This window comes from Anguilla anguilla, chromosome 6 (genome assembly GCF_013347855.1).
Source record: "Anguilla anguilla isolate fAngAng1 chromosome 6, fAngAng1.pri, whole genome shotgun sequence".
NCBI classification, from domain to species: domain Eukaryota; kingdom Metazoa; phylum Chordata; class Actinopteri; order Anguilliformes; family Anguillidae; genus Anguilla; species Anguilla anguilla.
The window spans coordinates 33,362,772-33,376,530 of NC_049206.1; the positions used below are offsets into that span (position 1 = coordinate 33,362,772).

At 40.1% G+C, this 13,759-nt stretch overlaps 1 protein-coding gene across 1 annotated transcript in view; it reads right to left on the reverse strand.

The window, feature by feature from the left end:
* Positions 1 to 979: 979 nt before the first annotated feature.
* The window catches only part of LOC118229114 (prepronociceptin-like), a 39,082-nt gene continuing 26,302 nt past the window's right edge, over positions 980 to 13,759 (reverse strand). Inside the window, exons 2-3 of the mRNA XM_035420803.1 lie at positions 4,030 to 4,187; positions 980 to 2,552 (exon numbers count right to left, since the gene is read on the reverse strand). Of these exons, the coding sequence (XP_035276694.1) occupies positions 1,944 to 2,552; positions 4,030 to 4,155 (735 nt within the window). The 5' untranslated portion in view covers positions 4,156 to 4,187 and the 3' untranslated portion in view covers positions 980 to 1,943. The remainder of the gene's footprint in view (positions 2,553 to 4,029; positions 4,188 to 13,759) is intronic.

Genomic DNA, 13,759 nt, shown 5'->3' on the forward strand with positions numbered 1-13,759 from the left:
CAAGAAACTAGATGACTTAATTTAACTGCGTATTCAAGTGAATTGATCACTGAGGTGCTGAGTAACAACCAAACCACCAGATGCTGTGACAAAGAGAAATGCAGTTTCAAAAAGTGAAGTTGTATTGGCTGCCTCAGAGCTTTGTTCCAACCTCTGTTCCAACATGTGTATGTGTTTATAAAAGTTGTTTTCTATGTGTTAGCTTGTAACGGTGTTATTTATTTGCAAGAGGAAAATGTATGTATTTTTTAATGGAAATTTGGGAAATTTCTTTTCTTTTTTGAAAGCATATCTGAGTAGACAATGTCAAGATGTATTTATTTTTTATTTAAAAAAAAAAAAAAGCTTAAATATAACTTAAGACCTTCATTTTGTGAAATCATTCCACTTTGTCTGAGATTTGAAACACAAGTTTATGACTGAATCATTTGCAGAATGCATGTTCCCCTGCAGGAATTTCACTGCAGAATCTTTTTCATCCCAGTACAGCCTGTTTAGATAATGTAAGGCTGGGATTTATTTTCATGTGAAACTGAATAATATCATTTGTAAATTAGTTGCACAGCTATTCTGTAGTACTGACCAGAGACACAGCACCAGTATTCTATCCCAAATACTTCCTGTTCTCAGACGTTCTGGTTGGTAAGACAAGTTTCTGGGGCTCTCTGTGTTGTATTGCTAGTTGTGGCTAGATTTCAACCATGCCCCTTCATGAATGTTCAACCAATGAGAAAACATATATATATTGTATAAGAACACAATCAAATTCTGCATAGCAATCCAAAAAGAAATGTAAAAACAGTCAACTTCTGAATGGGAGTCCACATAAGAAATAGTAAACTAATATCCATCCGTCCATTATCTATACCCCCTTATCCTGAGCAGGGTCATGGGGGGTACAGGCCGCCAATCTATCGCAGGGCAGTAAACTAATATGTTAATTCTTTTAACATCACCTTTACTATGTGCATGCTTTATCATGAACAAAAAGGTTGTTTTTTTTTTGTTTTTTTTTAAACAGCATGTGAAAGTGACTTCTTACTCAGGAAAGGAGCTCTTACTTATCTAATCACACTGAAATTGGTTGATGAAAAGTAATTCCATTCCATTACTGTCTCTGGTTTAAACCAATACTTCCTTATGCTTTATTAAATTGTGTATTCTAGAGTACGCTGTATTGTAAGACACTAGTATAATTATTTTTGAATTGGTTAATTTGGTCTTAGGCCAAATTCAGTCCATTGCACACTCCAGTGTTTTTGTATATTTACAGGTAAACACACTATCATTTATGAGTATAATTGTAAAATTCAGGTTGAAATGACAGCTCCATTAACAGAAATATTTATTTTTTGTGGTTTATTATTTGATGAACCGTACAAATCCACAAGATAAAATGAATTAAGGAAGATATTTTATATGTAAACACCAGAGGGCAGCATTAACAAGGGAACAAAAAAAAAAAACCTGACATGACCGGAGCTGAGAGAGGGGGTTTGTACAAGTTGGTCATCTTTCTGTAGGCCAATCAGTAACAAAATGATAAAAATCTAAATGATTTTATTTGGTTTTATGAAGAAATGGAGAATAACTTCCTTGCTGCACCATATTTTAATAACTAAACTATGGAATATTAAACATAATGATCCACTTTTAATGTAATTCTGTATGTAATTATTCACCAGATCAGAGAAGTAATCCGTTTTCTCTACATAATGCTAGTGTTGACTCCCAATATCTTCTGTGGCAGAAAGCTTGCTTGCAGCTTGCAGTATTTTCAAATTGGTTGGATTTAAAAAAACAAAAACAAGACAATTGTAACATCTTAACATCTGTGTATTTGTGTTTTTTGTTCATGTCAGTGTGTCTGCAGTTGCGTTGATGTAAGGAGGGGATATTAGGGGCTTTTGGGGGGTTCTAGTTGGCTGTTACACTTCGTCCTGTCAGGTAAAATCTGCCGAGAGGCTGTTGAACTTGCTGGAGTGGCTGCTCATGCCCAGGTACTGCTTGAGGAACTCACTAAAGCGTTTCTGGTTGTTCCACTTGCGTGCCGACTTGCGGATCCCAATGAAGCCACCGTAGCGCTTGCGCAGGGGCCGTCCAGGATCCATCAGCTTCCTGTATCCATGCTTGCCTTTCAGAAATCCCCCAAAACGCTTGGAAAGGCTCATGGCAGCCCCCTCGTGCTTAGCACCCACCCTCCTTTCCTCCTTCTCTTCCTCCTGCTCCTCCACCCCTTCCTCCTCATGAGACCCAAGTCGCTGGGAGTGGAAGGTCAAGCTGATCTCGGCCATCTGCCTATCTCCTCCTGGCAGGTCAGCACTCAGGGCCTGCGCCACATGAGGACCTTCGAGCTCCAGGGCCTTCGAGTACAGCAACCCACCATCCCCCAGGTCTGCTGGCAGCAGGGCCTGTACATCCGCCTCCTTGTCTGTCATCAGAATTTCACCCTCTGCTGGACGGGAGTACAACTGCAGCTGATCAGCGGCCTGTCGGCACAGATCCAAAGTAATCCCTGGGGAGACCTTGTCCTTACACTCCACCAGACACACCTGCCCACAGAGGATACAGCAGCAGAGGGACACGCAGAAGAGAACTGTTAGTGGGTCTCTGTGTCTCAGCCCATTAAAACAATGTTGTGTAAAACGATAATTGCATCCTGCTACGCCTGTGATACTGACAATCTTCGTGAAGTCCCCTGGTGCCACTGTGCCAGGCCTGAGGCACTATTCTGTTTAATTAGCATATGCAGAACGGGGTTCGCAGAGTGTGGATCAATATTCTTGGGGGAGTAGGTATGGTAGTCACCTCTGGAGCAAAAGCTTGTCCTGCAGGACACGCAATATAAAGGCTTATGCTCACATCAGATTTCTCAGTTTCAATGCATTCTGTAATGTATCAACTGGTCACTGAAATGTGCCAAAAGACAGGAAGGGAAGAGCAGAGCTTATTTATTGTTGGAAATTAATTATCTGGCACAAATGAAACAAGGATGCCAGGGGGACTTCTAGAAGCTGGCATTATACAGGGGACTGGTGGAGGGGTGCAGAGGCAGGGAACACAGCCTTACTAGATCATTTCATTAAGGAAAAAACCCTAGGGAAACCGGCCTATATTCAACCAAAACCAACCTCTCTATGTCAATTACTGCCAATGGCACCACCAGCTGATATTTCACTCAGCATATATGTGTGGAGAGATTACTGAATTGGGCCAGCTACAGCTGTTTGGGCCCGAATAATCATTAAAGAATCAGCACTATTTCTCCATGAAGGCTTCCTGACTTCGCCCATACATTTAATACTTCATAGAAAACTTATCTTCCTCATAATTTTCTGGGAATTCGGTTTACAACAGGAATATAAATGCACCCTAATACAATCAATTGCAAGGAATACGTTTAATGTCTGGTTGCGACTTTGTTGTGTATGGGTGCAGATAAGAGCAAGAAGAAGCAACAGATATGATAAAGGGTTAGGTGTTAATGCAAATTGAGAGTGAGGGCTGAAAGAAACATGTACTGACAAGCAAATTAATATGTACTGGAGAGGCAGCAGTCACATTTTGTTTGAATGTAGAAGCGTGACTTGTCATGTAAGGTAAGGCTGTATGTTGTGTGAGGTCGAGTGGTATGTTGTGTGGGATAAGTAGTGTTATATGAGGGGAGGCAGTCAGTTTTGTGAGGTAAGGCTGTATGTTGTGTGACGTAGAGTGGTGTGTTGTGTGGGATAAACAGTGTTATGTGAGGGGAGGCAGTAAGGCTGTGTGTTTTGAGGTACTACACAACACTGTAAGATCAAGCAGTTAGTTGTGTAAGGGGATGCCATATTTTGTGTGAGAGGAATCCTTGTGTCATACAGTACCAGGTACACACATTTTTCTATGTGATATACATCATGAAAGGGTAAAAGATGTGGAAGCATATGCTGTGTAAAAGGCAGAAGTGTGTTTGGCTATTTTACAAGAGCAGGCAAGATGCCCGTGGACTGAAGGTAGTGCATAATGGGGACAGGACACGTGGAGCCCCACCAGCACATTGAAGGTGTGGTGGTGGGAAAGGAGCATTCCGCAGGAGAAACAGTCTCTTTGGCAGTCACTGTGTCCTGGCACACACAGGCACAGCAACAGCACCAGGATCCACAGGGGTGTCTTCATGTCTTACAGAGTGGGAAATGGACGAGGAAAGCCTGGGGGAGAGGTCCAGGGGTGGGGAAAAAAGGAAAAACAAAGAGCTTAGTTAACTTTTTCTTTCTTTAGTTGTTGGGCTTTGGCAACAAATATCTCATGGGACCACTAAGACTTTATGAAGCCCCACAGACATAAAATTTGACACAATTCTGACAACACTGCAATATAACAAAGGCATGATGATTATGCAAAATCTGTTCCCTCTAGAATTATATAAAGCAAATTCAATCATACAGATTTTTTTATCCTGGCTCACAGTCATATATAGATTATTCAGGCTTAATGGGCTTTTTAATGACAGATTATAGATCTTTAACCTTGCATTTATCAACTGAAATTATTCATGTCTTTTCTCAAAAAAGTATGTGGACGCCCCTTCTAATGAGTAGTTTTGGCTATTTAAGCCACACCCATTGGTAACAGGTGCATAAAATCTGGCCAACAGCCATGCATTGGCTGTAGAATGGGTCATACTGAAAAGCTCAGTGACTTTCAACATGGCACCTTTCCAACAAGTCAGTTCATCAAATTTCTGCCCTGCTAGAGCTGCCCCAGTGAACTGTAAGTGCTGTTATTGTGAAGTAGAAATGTATAGGAGCAACAACAGCTGCAAAATGGTAGGCCACAGAAGCTCCCAGAATGGGACATCCGAGTTTTGAAGCATGCAGCACGTAAAAGTCATCTGTCCTTGGTTGCAATACTCACAGAGTTCCAAACTACCTCTGGAAACAACGTCAGCACAAAAATTGTTCAAGAGCTTCATGAAATGGGTTTTCATGGCCGAACAAGCCTAAGATTACCATGTGCAATGCCAAGCGTCGGCTGGAGTGGTGTAAATCAGATCGCCATTGGACTCAGTGGCAACGCGTTTTCTGGAGTGATAACATCACATTTCACTATCTGGCAGCCCAACGGACATATCTTGGTTTGGCGGATAGCAGGTGAATGCTACCTGCCCAAGTGCATAGTGCCAACTGTAAAGTTTGGTGGTGGAATAATGGTCTGGGGCTGTTTTTCATGGTTTGGGATGGGCACCTTAGTTCCAGTGAAGAGAAATCTTAATGCTGCAGCATACAATGACATTCTACAGAATTATGCGCTTCCAACTTTGTAGCAAAAGTTTAAGGAAGGCCCTTTCCTGTTTCAGCGTGACAGTGCCCCTGTGCACAAAGCAAGGTCCATAAAGAAATGGTTTGCTGTGTTTCATGGGGAAGAACTTGACTGGCCTGCACACAGCGCTGACCTCTACCCCATCAAACACCTTTGGGATGAATTAGAATGCTGACTGCGAGCTAGGCATTATGTGCAACATCAGTGCTCAACCTCACTAATGTTAGATGCCAGTTGTCCACATAATTTTGGCCTTGTAGTGTACATTATGGCTAAAGGACAACATTTCAAGAATTCAAGAAATGCAAAATGCACATGCCATGGACTTCCTCTATCTATCTCCAAACTAGAGATAAAGGGCATTTCCACAGTGAATATTTGGGAAAAAAAGATGGTACAGAGTCTTACCTACTACAACACAGCAAGAATGTGCTTCATAAAATGCACATCAGAATTATAAGTAAAAGGAAAAATATTTTTAACATTAGTGTGACTTATGTTTAAGGCAGAGAGCATTAATTTCCCTCATGTTTTTCTTTGAGTTGGCTTTGAAAATTGAATATGTCCAAAAATGTCCCATACAAATAAACCCCATTGTCAAATAAGAGATTGCAAATCCAAATGTACTGTATTCTAATCTTTGGAAAAAATATTTTACTTCTGTGTTTAGCTCCCTAATTAAGACATTTTTTAAATTATACATCATGTACATTACTGAAATTACTGCTTTGTACACTAATCATATACTGTGCACGTTCACTGTCTAGCTCTTCCAAATGGCTAAAAATACACAAGTCGGAGAACTCATAGATCTTAACCACTGAACCTATAAGGGAAGTCATAAGTCACAGCTCGAGTGAAAGACGAGTCAAAGCAGTCCCTCATTTGTAGAAAGAGGGTGTTTGTCCCTTCTTCAGTCTCTGCTCACCCCTTGAGTCCAAGGGGGCAAAGTATATATATCCCACACAATAAGAACATCTGCTTTATATAAAGAGCTGAATTCTGAGTGAAGTTCATTAGCAAAATTCATCACCGGCCTTAATTGATGTATGAATTAGTGCTTGTGGCGTAATGAGTGGGAACTGAAAAGAGGACGAAGATGTTCGGGTTGTCAAGCATTGAGTCACATTGCCCGTAAAGTGCATTAGTCACCACACAGATTGCAGCCAGAGAAAATACAAAAAGCACACAATGACAACTCATTAAGATCTTTCAAATCCGTTTCCATTCATTTCCATTCATGAAAATGTAGAAAATAACCATATCAGGATTTCTTTTTTTAGGGTGGATGGTCTTTTTATTTATTCTGATTGTAATAGCAGTTTTTCATTTCTCTGCAGGGATAGGAATGATCGAACGGTCAACCTATTCCAGGGAAAAAAAGAATAAATACGTTTTCACACCTATTAAATGCCGTGCATCAATATCCTTGGTTGGTTTTTATTACCATTTTTTAAAGTTGCTTAATAATTTAAAAATGTATTTCATAAAATGAAAAGATATTTCTTATGCTGGTACACTCACTTGTGTGAACGGGAGCACAGTGGGCAAGTAGTCAAGTGATGGAACTGAAAATAATTTCCAGTACTTGCTATATGTGCATCATAACCAAACAAGAATACTTTGAAGATTTTTTCACAGGCATTTACAATTCTGATCGACCAATGACCTTAATATTGGAGGAAGTAACTTATCCAGCGAACTTTACATTTTATGAATTATGGATACTTGGCTTATTATTATTATATCCAATTTGCAATTTTGTGCATTAGGAAATGTATGAATATCCATCTTGTGATTTAAATCCAGTATTGCACACAAGTCTAAATAACACAGAATGAACACGTTTTCTGTTTAGTTGAAGTGTGCCAAACAATGAACATTAAAGCAAGGATAGGCACTCTGTAAGTGAAAGAAGTAAACATTTCAGGTTACTTCACAGTGAAATGCTTCTAACTAGGATTTGATGCACTGCATTGGGTTAATGCATCATGCATGAATTTGATGCACTAAACCAATCACTCTGGACTCTTACTGTTGTAGCAGCACAGGTACACACATGCGCAAGTACTGATGTTTCAAGTCATCTGACATCTGAAGAGTACAGCACCTGCATGCTTGTGCCAGTTTTCAGGGGCTAAACTCATCAGTCGGAGAGTTCCACAGTGCCACAGCTGCCACTGAATCATCAGACTCAGAGGAGCCCATTGAGGACAACATCTGTGCAGGGATTGATTTCCGGACAAGGAGCCAGAATATCTCTTTTTCAAATGTGCACATTAACCACTTGTGAATTATTTGAATTACAAATCTATATATATCAATTATATATCAATTTCTTACTTATCAATTTCTACGATTTTATTAAGTTCAAAGGTAATAAACGTAAATCAGTCATCTGAAATAGATTCATTAAGCACTTATCTATTGATTTCATGTGATTGGGGATACAGATATGCATTTGTTAGTCACAGATTCCCCAAAAAAGAAGATACCATGAAATGAACAGAATACCGATCAGTATCTTGTGTGACCACCATTTGCCTCATGCAACGCAACACATCTCCTTCGCATTGAATTGATCAAATTGTTGATTGTAGCCTGTGGAATATTGTACCACTCCTCTTCAATAGCTGTGTGAAGTTGTTGGATATTGGAACTGGACCACGCTGTTGTATGCACCGGTCCAGAGCATCCCAAACTCAATGGGTGCTCAATGGGTGACATGTCTGGTGAGTATGTAGAATTTTTCATATTTAAAAAAAAATAAAGACCACCCCCCATATTTCAAAATACATAATTTTCACCACATGCAGTACCATATATTTCCAATGGAGGGTAGAAGGGTGAAACTGATGTAGGAATAAATCCCACGCATTTTGAAATATGGAAGGTGGTCTTTATTTTTTTTGAAATATGAAAAATTCTACAGGTTTTGGAGCACCTGTTAAGATAGACGTCATCATGAACACCAATACGTACCAAGACATTTAAATAACAAAACAATGCACCCCCCCTCCCAATGAGCTTACAAGATTTCCATTTTCATTTAAAAATGAAACTTTTGAATGCAATTCACTTATGATTATCTGCTTATATAAGTACAGGTATCAGATAATGAAATATTAAGTGTTAATAGACAAGTTTATACAGTTTAAAGCATTTTTAGTCATGAAAGCACTGGTTTAAGCAGGTGTGTCCAAACTTTTGACTGGTACTGTGTGTATATATATATATATATATATATACTCACCGGCCACTTCATTAGGTGACAGGAGTGGCACCCGGTGTGGTCTTCTGCTGCTGTAGCCCATCTGCTTCAAGGTTTGACGTGGTGTGTGTTCAGAGATGCTCTCCTGCATATCTCGGTTGTAACGAGTGGTTATTTGAGTTACTGTTGCCTTTCTATCAGCTCGAACCAGTCTGGCCATTCTCCTCTGACCTCTGCCATCAACAAGGCATTTTCGCCCAGAGAACTGCCGCTCACTGGATATTTTCTCTTTTTCGGACCATTCTCTGTAAACCCTAGAGATGGTTGTGCGTGAAAATCCCAGTAGATCAGCAGTTTCTGAAATGCTCAAACCAGCCGTCTGGCACCAACAACCATGCCATGTTCAAAGTCACTTAAATAACCTTTCTTCCCCATTCTGATGCTTGGTTTGAACTTCGGAAGATCGTCTTGACCATGTCTACATGCCTAAATGCATTGAGTTGCTGCCACATGATTGGCTGATTAGATATTTGCATTAACGGGTGCAGTTTGCAGTTGAACATGTGTACCTAATGAAGTGGCTGGTGAGTGCATATATATAGGATATGTAGTGTTATAGATTTTGGCCTTAGAGAGGGAAACAGTGAATAAGAATGTGGCCTGGCCTCCCCATCACAAGCATCAAAGCAAATGTGATTGGGGCAATTTTAAATTCCACTGATGCCCTAATCTAGGCTAACAATCTATGGGTCTCACCTCCTCAGAAGAGACAAACCATATGACACAGGACACCATATCGGGGGTGAACCCTGCATGCCTAACATTTCCCATTACTTTAGTTTGAATGCAATCTTTAGGTAGACCAGCCCTTGCCATAAATTAGTCTGACCCCCCTTCCCTTCTCTCTTAAACCTTAACCCAGTATCACCCAATCAGGGCAAACATCCTCAAGCCATGCTGGGTAAGGTATTTAAGATTGCCACAGGAAAAAGTTATTGTGTTGCATTTGGTTGCGGAGCCTGGAAGAAGAAGAGTTTTCCTCTTTTTATTTTGGTGGTGGTTCCTTGGTTGTGTGTTTTTAGCTGGTTTCCTTGTGGCGCTTATACTGGAAGTGGGTGATACTTTGGCAAGGTCTGGCCGATCCGTTTCTCTCTCTCTCTCTCTCTTATCCGTCTCTCTCTCTATATTTTCTGGTAATTTGGAAGTAGTGTGCCTGCATTCAATAAAGAATGTATGGTTTCAATTCATTAATATAATTGACTGCTTCTTATTGAATTCAATTATTTAATCTGAAAACCTGATATACAGCTTGTTTTGACTTGTTGGTTGATTTCACCAGTTTTCTGTAGACTGACCTATCAAAGAATTTGGTGATTTAATTGATAATTCTAATTTTAAACATGATTATTAAATTAAATCTAATAAAATATATTTCACATGTAGGTTATGTGAGGGGTTCTAGCATGCAATATCACGGTTCAGTATTCAGAGTGCTGAACATTTTAACAGGGAAATTGACTGTTGGAACTGCTGGATTCAGAAAATAAACATATTCTTAATTAATCCTTGCTTGTCCGACACATATATATATGTATATACCAGAACAGCATCAATGCTCCTTGGCATAGATTCTACAAGTCTGCGAGTTACTGGAACTCTAATGGAGGGATGGAACAGATATTCTCTCATTTGATGTTTTGACGATGGTGGTGGAGAGCACACACATCGGTACAAAATCGTGTTCAATTGGGTTGAGATCTGGCGAAGGCCATAGCATACAATTCAATTTTCATACTCATCAAACCATTCAGTGACCCCTCATGCCCTGTGGATGGTGCATTGTCATACTGGAAGAGACCACTCCCATCAGGATAGAAATCATAAGATAAAGGTGATCACTCACAATAACTTTGTATTGATTTGCAGACACCCTTCCCTCTACGAGGACAAGTGGACCCAAACCATGCCCAATAATCAACCCTCTTTCAATGTCACTTAGATCTTTTCGTCTTGCCATCTTGATCCAAAATTGAGGTCAACTGGGCCTGCTGAACATTTTTATACATGCCACAAAGCATGACAGGATGTTAACTGCTTAATTGTAGCATACAGGACACCTGTGTGGAACCATCTGCATTCATTATGTTTCTGCACTCATTTATTTATTCATGGTTAAATAAAAATGGTTTTTCCTTTAATTTGTCACCCGTCTGTATGTACATACAGTACAGGCTGAAAGTATTAGGCCACTTGTTTTTAAAAACAGTTAAGGTCGAGAAGAATTCAGTTAATACATGCAAATTTATTAAATAACAAACCAAAGTATAAATTTTGTTTTTTTTTATTTCTACCTACAATAACAGAAAAACATGAGTTTTGCTTAAAAAATAATCTTAGACACGACTTTCCTCGAAATGGCCTCCTTTGGCTTTATTTACAATTAAACAAGTTATTGAAAGTCTATCCAATCATTTTGCAAGATGGGAGGTGGAGGGGTAGTCAAATTGACTGCATTCTAATCTACCTTAAGTTTTTTAAAAACACTAACATAAATTTTAAAAAATGAGAATAGCTCTATTTAATTTGCTCTTAAATTATTTTTCAGATAATGCTATGGTGCTGATTAAGGTGATGTGGAGATGATGAAGATGACAAACATGTCAATTACAAAGATGACAATTGTATGAATATAAAATAATACAAACATTTACCTGTGTGCTGTGATAGACCAACCATCATCCCAGACTACTCACTGCTTTTCAAAGGATAAGAATGTTCATTTTTCTGTGGACTTGCCATCTCTTAGCGTGTATTTCATGATTTTAAAAAACACACGGACATAAAACACAATTGACCGGGACGGTTTTTTATCAGCACTAGGCAATGATATTTTGAAAAATTTCTACCTTGTGCTGCTTAGATCATGTCAGTACCAGAGTTCAGGATAGTAGGACCAACAGCATTACAGTATACCAAATCAAATGAAAAGGTTGTCTTTGCCTATATTGTACTTTTTTCCTGTAAACAATGAAAAGGAGCCAATATTGTCGCAGATGACAAACTATAATTAGCTAGGAACCGTGGGGAGCACCCGCTATACTACAATCAAATTACAGAGTTACCTCCCACATTTCTATCTATTTTTGAAGTCACTTCTATTTTAAACAGCAGTAGCTAGTAGTAGCTAGCTGCTATAACACAGAATGGAGAGTGCACACTTGAATTGTAGGATTTCAACTGGTCAAAAGTTGTGGGTAGCCTGTTACAGTCGAGTTCCACCGAATGTTTGTATTGGATTGTTGCAGATGCTACAAAACTGGGAGGCCCAGCAAATAGTTTGGAATCTACTAAAGTAATCCGAGAAGTTTTAAATAAAATCCAGAATTGGGCGGAAACCTGGCAAATGAAATTTAAAATACTCAAATGAAATCTGCATTTCCCTAGGGGACACTGTGGTGTCATCATCACCCCCCGCAAAAAACCTCGGAGTGGTGATGGACAACAGACTGTCCCTCACCCAGAACATCACGGCGGTGAGTCGAACGTGCAGGTTCTTCCTGTACAACATCCGGAGAATCCGCCCCTTCCTCACCACCTACGCAACCCAGCTCCTGGTTCAAGCGATGGTCCTGTCCCGCCTGGACTACTGCAACTCGCTGCTGGCTGGTCTGCCAGCATCCACCATTAGACCCCTGCAGCTCATCCAGAATGCTGCAGCGCGTCTGGTCTACAACCTCCCCAGACATTCTCATGTCACCCCCCTGTTCACTGACCTCCACTGGCTGCCTGTTACGGCTCGCATCAAATTTAAGACCTTGGTGCTTGCATACCAGGCAGCTAAGGGGTCAGCACCAGGATACATCCAGAGGATCATCAGACCCTACACACCAGCCAGACCTCTCCGTTCTGCCACCTCTGGACGCTTGGCACCTCCCCCTCTTCGTGTCTGTACTTCCCGCTCCCGTCTGCTGTCTGTCCTGGCCCCTCGCTGGTGGAATGACCTCCCCGTGGCAGTCAGAACAGCAGAGAATCTGACTACCTTCAAACGCAGACTAAAGACTCATCTCTTCAGGCTGCATCTCTACCCCACCCCTCCCTAGCCTATAGTTTAGCTCAACGTACCTAGTTAGGCTAATAAGATCACGTTAGTTTTTATTTGGCAGGATTGTTTTTGTCTGATTCTGATTAGGCGAATGTGATTTCAGGGCTAGTTTGTACTTGGCAGAATTGTTTGTTTGTTTGCTGAACAGGTTACTCTACAGGGTTGGAGTCCTGATCTATGTGGTCACTTCTGGCACTACGATCTTTACTTCACTCTAGTGTGTTTCTTTTGCACCTCTGCACCTTGAACTAATGCACTTGATGTACGTCGCTCTGGATAAGAGCGTCTGCTAAATGCCTGTAATGTAATGTAATGTAAAGTTCTGCACTTGGAAAATAAAAACATTAGGTAGGATTACTTTATGGGAGGAACAAAATTGGAATGTGCTCAATTTGAAAAAGACTTGGGAGTAATGGTTGATCAAAGCCTTTCAGGTTCTAGGCACTGTGTTGTAGCAGTTAAAAGGCCAACAGGATGTTACATTACATTACATTACAGGCATTTGGCAGACGCTCTTATCCAGAGCGACGTACAACAAAGTGTATAACCGTAACCAGGGCTAAGTATGTTGAAAACCCTAGAGGGAATTACAGTTCCAAGTGCAGGGAGCGGCCGCGTAGTTTAACTTGGACCTTGTAGGTTAATCTGTTGAACGTAAACAAAAGAAGCAACAAGGCAGTCTATGCAAATAATACAGGCAATAATTAAACAAGTAGGCACAAGTGCAATAACTAAAATAAACTAAAATAAACAGCTTACCTAGCTACATACCTAAGGTATATATAGCCAAAAGTAGTGAGTATAAATCCTGGGAAGTTATACATATCTTATACATTGAATTTATTAGATCACACTTGGAGTAGTGCGTGCAGTTCTTGGGACTGTACTACAAGAAAGATATAGAGGCTGTAGGAAAGATTCAAAAAAGAGCAACCAAATTGATTCCTGGTATGAAAGATAAAAGCTATACGAAAAGACTTAAAATGCTTAATTTCTTCAAGCTTAGTAAAAAGAGACTCAGGGGCGATGCTTTTAAATTCATAAAGGGGATCAACAAAGCAAACTACAAAAGATTATTCCGATTGAGTTCTGTTACTAGAACGAGGGAACATAACTGAAATTAAAGCCGCGTTGGGAGGGGTCCAAGC